At 27.8% G+C, this 6,541-nt stretch overlaps 1 protein-coding gene across 1 annotated transcript; it reads left to right on the top strand.

Annotated features, from left to right (window-relative positions):
• The first annotated feature begins 754 nt into the window (after positions 1-754).
• Positions 755-2,628, top strand: LOC111633153 (putative defense protein Hdd11-like). Its single transcript, XM_023377683.1, has 5 exons — positions 755-858; positions 1,332-1,563; positions 2,065-2,189; positions 2,265-2,368; positions 2,450-2,628. The coding sequence occupies exons 2-5, from the start codon at positions 1,356-1,358 to the stop codon at positions 2,523-2,525; spliced, it is 513 nt and encodes a 170-aa protein (XP_023233451.1). The 5' UTR covers positions 755-858; positions 1,332-1,355; the 3' UTR covers positions 2,526-2,628.
• The last annotated feature ends 3,913 nt before the right edge of the window (positions 2,629-6,541 follow it).

Here is a 6,541-nt window from a genome sequence, read left to right as displayed (position 1 = left end):
CTCTATTTGATGCATCTAATGCAGTTTCCTCTTTACAGATTTCCTGTTTAAGCTAAATCTGCGTATCCTTTTTGTTTAGCGATCTCATCGAAACAATTTCTACATAAAATAATAATTCGGTGTGATTTTTTCTATAATATACATAATTTAAATGCATACAGGAATGGGATGCGCGACTTATCGCCTATGATCAGACTGCAAATGACACGAACAAAACTTGAAATTTGCCAAAAATTACCAGTGTTATCACGTAGATATGACGAAATTTTAATAATCTTCTTTACCTTCTTTACATGTTTTTGTTCCAAACATTGTTTATATTTTCTTATCAATTTTTAATTGAAGTGAATTCAGATAATGAACATGTATCATCACTTTCACCTGTTAAATCATATTTCATACCTCTAAAAACGCGTATTAATTATCGACTTGAAATTATTATATTAAAATATATTTCCTAAATATACTGTACTTTTACGTAGAAAATAAAACATTAATAATCATAACCGCCGCGTGTCATCTTATTTAAATTTAGTAATTTTGTATACATTTTAAATATATTTTTGTTCCATTTTTAAATTTTAATTTATTTTTTTTAATTTTTGCATATTTTTGGTAATTATTTTTTGCCTTTAAACCGAAGCAGTCATCTATAAACTATTAAAATTTAACAGAAACAATGCGAAACGGCAATTATCAAAACAACTACTGCCATTTTTTTTCTTCTGTTCTATTGGTTTGGATAATGACCTATGGTTGAGCTGGGATGCATTACATTTTTATAATCACGTGATTCTAACTTTTTCTATTTAAGACCCAAGTTTGGATGGAATTAGTCAATTCAAAATAAAGTTACAAGTAAGTATTTTATATCTTATTTTTTTTTAATATAGCAATAATATATAGTTTGAAAAGGTGTCTTAGGTACGAAAATTGTTTATTTAAATCTTCTTTTTGCAAAAAATCAATAAAGTTTACACTAATTTTTAAATTTTATTGATGAGAATTCAAAAAGAAAAATTTGAAATTATTCTTCTGTGACGTGTTATTGACCTCCAAATCTATTTATATGGATGACTACAAACTAGTTTTGTTATCTGCTTTAAATTGAGTTAGGAAGTTTAGGATTTAAAAAAAAAATGTTTTTTTTTAATTTTTGTCTATTGTTCATCATTTGATTAGCGGAAACAGTTTTAAATGAGTTTCGATGAGAATTTTTTCGGCTGAGTTTTAATATAAAAAAGATTTAAAGAATAGTTTTAGACCTATGCAATTAAATGTTTTCATAGAGCTAAATATGAAATTTTTATTAATTTTGTTTTGTAATTTAGAAAGAAAACTTAAAAACTAAGACAATGAAGCCCTGTCTCGCCGTACTTCTTTTGGCAACAGCTTGTTATGCCTTCCCAAATGGAGCACCACCCGATTCTTGCGAGGATCTATTGCCTAAACATGCTAAAAAAGGAGCCGATGGAAAACCTACTAAAGAATTTTTTCAAGTTCAAACAAGTGTTTCTCCATACAAACTAGAAGTTAAAGCTTTAAAATGTGATTTAGTTGAACGTAAGTATGATTTTACCAGAGACTATAGGGACGTTCTCACCATTCAACGTCGTTGAACTACTACAAGTTGAAAGTCCGTTGAACGTAATGATTTCAATTTAATTCATTAACAGGTTTAACTTTTGTTGTATAGTACAACTAGCTGTCAACTGATGTTGTTCAACAATAGTTGAACCGTGTGAACGCCCCTTAATCATTTTTTCTCACAGCTTTCATTTTGAATATCGTATTCTATTAGCCAAAAGATCATTTTTGCTGTTTAAATTACGATTCACATCATAAATTAATTTTAAAATTTTATCGCACTTTTCTATTAATTGTTGAGCATTTAAAAATTTAATTATTTTTTTTTAAGTTCAATTAAAATTGATATTTCAGTACTAAGAATGTGAGCGATTAGATATTATTATTTAATTTTTGGCTATGTGTATTTATTTAATTTTTGTTTTGAGATTTTATTATGAATGCCAAAAAACTGAACTTTTAAAATATTTTTCTTAGTAACTATTATTGGTGCCAACTTTAAAGGATTTATGATCCGAGCTTACGACAAAGAAGGAAAACCAATAGAAGGACACTTTGTAGAAGAAGATGGATTAAAAACTATAAAATGTGACGAAGATGAAGTAAATATCTATCTTCTTGTTTAGTATATTCTTTAAAATATACTTAAAATTAAACATTCTTTCTGTTATTTATAGGATACAGCAACACACACTAATTCCAAAGAAAAGGATAATTTCACCTTTCAATGGAAGTACCCAGAAGGTTGTGACAAAGAAGAAGACACAGAAGTTATTTTCAAGTAAGTTATTGATAAAGTTTTTTATTGAAAATCATTTTATATTTTTCCAAAATAATAATAATAATGGATTGTATTTTACAGGGGAAGCATAATGAAGAGTTATTCCAGATTTTGGATGGTCGAATCTGAACCTGCCATACTTAAAAATTCGGATTAGAAAAGCATTACAAATATTTAATTGTTGATTTAAAGTTATTTAAATTTACAAGAAAGCGTTTACATGTTTTTTTTTTATTTTCAAATTTGATTAATAAAACAGATTATACTACGTTAATTTTGTGTTGTTTCAGATTTTTTTCTTGAGAAAAAGCATTACAACGGGAACTAGATAAATTATTACATGATTTTTTTTTTCTTATGTTTAACAGAACTAACTTCATTTTAAAACAAGTAAATTAGTTTATTTCTGTTTTAATACAAAAACTTTAATTCTTAAGATGCTCCTAATCTTTATAATTAAATTAATATTAAACAAATGTACACATTATAAATGTCCTTATTGCATTTATGTTTATGGAAATTTCTAAAATACATGTTTTACTCTAAACCATTAACTTAACAGTTAAACATTTCTAATAGGAAAAACAATTTTCCAAAAAAAAATGTCATTTACAGATTGCATCAAATCACCAAATTTGTATTCTGCTCAAATATTAATGTAAAAATTATTTGCAAAGCCATAATCTAGATAAAATCACGTTGCATAGAAATTATTTATTCGGCTGTTTGTAAACAAATTACAAGACAAATTATCAATATATAATTGTTAAAAGTTTCGGAAACGTTAATTTTAAATATTTCTATAAAAAATTTTTCTTTTCAAAATAGAGTGACGAGTTCAATATAAGGTTAAATATGTTCGCATAACCGTCGATCGCTTATATGGAGCCAGAGGTTAGAGCGGATCCATTTTGTCTCCTTAGTGGGCCCTCTTTGTCACTTTTTGGAACAAATAAAATAAGTGGAAAGTTAAAAAGAAGCATTAAAAATGTTATTTTCTATTAGTAAAAATAATATTGATTTATAAGGTGTAGAACAACTACTGGGTTTTTAAAATGTTATGGCTGTTTTTCGTCTTAGTTTGTTGTCCACATTTCATAGCAATACATCGAGTGTTACATATATAACAGGAATTTTAAAGCCTTTTAAGTTTTCTTCGAGTCTAGGGAAAAATCTTCAGCTTCCTCTCAACGGCTCTGAGTAGAAATATAAAATTACTTAATTTATGCATGCCTTATTTATAATAATCCAAGTCGAGTTTATTTTAACATTTTTTTAAAATACTTTATATTAAAGAACAGAAAATTATTTAAAAATTAAAGTAAATTATATATATATATATATAAATGAATGTGTGTCTGTGTGTCTGTCTGTCCTTCATGCATTACCACACCGTTTATCCGATTGCCGTGAAACTTTGGGAAGTTGTTTAATATACTCCGGCGAAGGTTTGTGGCATAGTACGATTGCCATGAAACTTTGGAAAGTTTTTTTAATTTTTTAATACACTCCTGCGAAGTACATTTATCCTACGATATATGGCGCGCCTTTACACGAGCATTCGCGCACAGTGTGTTCGATCGATTTCAAATTGCGAAGACCATTTCCCCCCTTCAAAAAATATCTCTATATATGCATTTGTGAACTGTTATTTACGATATTTGTAATAATTTTTGTTTAATCACTTTATTTCAACTTTTTTTTGCTAATTATGTATTCGCTCGAACTTCGTTAAAACCTTAACTGTACCCCGAACAACAACCGAAGTTGTAGGAAGAAATTCGCGTATTTTACCGATCTAGGTATCCCCCCTTTTCCAAATTTTAATATCGACTCAAAATAATTTAAAAAGACAAATTACAATAAAACGGTTTATTATCCAACTATCAGAAATTTCACAACATGCCAAGGAAGAGAGGAAGGAGCAATTAAATAATTAAAATTATAAAGGATTAAAAAATATATATATAAATGGGGAATATCGCGCTTCTGACAATCGCTGCAAGTGTGTGGGCTAAATTTGGAGAATCCGTGCTTCTCGCATGGACAACTGTATGTGGCCAGCTCACGCGTCGGAAAACCTTCCGAATTATTCGTGTACGCACCAGACGAAAAAACAAAAAATATCGTGTATCCACGAGCACTCCAATAAATAAATAGAATTGAAACGACACTTTGAAATGTTTTCCCGATGAAAATGAATAATAATAATAATAATAATATAATAATAAGTTTCAATAAAAATTATAAAATGAACATTTAATTTTATCATAACGAGTTTGCTTGAATTTCCTTTCTTCTGAGATCGCAGCAATGCGCGACGGGTAAGCTAGTTTATAGATAAAAGAATATCTTCTGTTGCTTAATATACAGTATTTTAAAAAACTTGTTAAAATAAACTTTACTTGTCAATTGTTAACAACTTTTGCAAAGTTATCTTGATCTAATTTTAAAATAAATTACAAAAGAATAGGAAAACACGTTTAATTTTTTAATTTATATTTTACAAAAAAATTTCAATACATTTTTCTTAAAATATTTTCTTAAATATTGCTGCAGATTTTTCATATTTTGTATTTACTTTTCAGTTTTGCATTGTAGATTGTTTATTAAATGAACTTGATTGAATTAAATCTCTAGAAACCTATAATTTTGATGTTATTTATATAAACATAACAGACGTAGAAGTAAGGCAAAGAGTTGTATGATCAAACAATGGATAAATTGTCCTCGTCCTTGACAACTGTCGATCATAAAAAATAGACTACTGCAAACAATCACTTCTAGGTAGTGACGAATATTCTCGAAAACCTGATTTTCGAACAGGCCTGCAATCCTATTCTTGACTTACATATTAATATATTTTTACTTCTCCGATAGTTACAAAAGCATTAAAATTCTAAACGACGAACTTGGAGCAATGCCATATAATGAATAAGATTATAAAATAAATAAATTTATATTAAAATTTATTAAAAATAATTTTTAAAAACGTAAAACTTTCTATAGATATTTTTATTAAAAATTGTAAGTAATTAGATGAATGAAGATGAGTAAACGTACAGTACAATCCTGTCCAATGGCAATAGAAATTTGTCTTTTAATAAAAATAGAAATATGCTGCTGCAATGCGATGGTGAAATTTTCTCTTGTCTCTGGATAAAAAAGAAAGATTTATTTTGTTAGAGAACGTGCTCCTTCAGTGGCAATACAAAGATGTGAACAAGTGAAGTCCTAATATACACAGAACTTTGGCAATATAATTGTATTTTTCTATTTTCTACCTCGAACTATTATGCAACTCTTTAATTAAGCTGATATTTGTGAAGAAGAACTTTCAAACTAAACTAGACCGGTAAAAAGATTAAAATAAATTATATAATTATTACTTTGTATATATTATTTCAATATCTAATATACTGGAGGATGGAGAATGTTGGTACTCAGCAGACTTGTCATATGTGCCGAGTTGTCGCGTATCGTTTGGGCAGGTTCGCCACCCCTAATATATACAATATCACCAATAGCAGAAAACTTCGCTTCTCATTTTTCAAATATTTTTTTATTTTTTTATTCAATATAAATATTTTCATTTTATTATAGTCTTTAGTATTTATGTGTTTTATTTATTGTTTTCATATTTGAATTTATTTGGAGCATTTACTTGTGTTATTTTTATCTTAAATTATTTTATTTTTTATTCAAGTTTATCGAAATACATATTGTTTATGGTCTGCCAACGGATTAATTCACTTTCCGTTATTTCTAATAGGAAAATTAATTCGGACTTCGAACGTCCTCCTGGAACGAATTAAATTTGAAGTACGAGGCATCATTGTATATATTTTACTTTAATTTAATAATTTAATTTACTACAGAGCATAAATATGTATTTTGCCCCAGTTCCCCGTTACCCTCTGGGTGTTCCTGGCTATGAAGTATGAGCAATAGATGTATGTCTTCGGAAAGATTTTAATAGTGATGTAACGAATATTCGGTTACTATTCGGTATTCGGCCTATTCGGCCTATTTTTCGCTATTCGGCCGAATACCGAATACCTAAAAACAGGAGTAAGAAATAACAAAAACACAGTAAATTAATCATTTTGGTATTTAGATTTAATGTTATCGGGTTAGTGTTGTTTGTTTATATTTATTTATAACTTATAACAT

Source organism: Centruroides sculpturatus, unplaced genomic scaffold (assembly GCF_000671375.1).
Source record: "Centruroides sculpturatus isolate CEXI.00-Female unplaced genomic scaffold, Cexi_2.0 scaffold773, whole genome shotgun sequence".
NCBI lineage: Eukaryota > Metazoa > Arthropoda > Arachnida > Scorpiones > Buthidae > Centruroides > Centruroides sculpturatus.
This window is presented reverse-complemented; position numbering and strand designations above follow the sequence as displayed.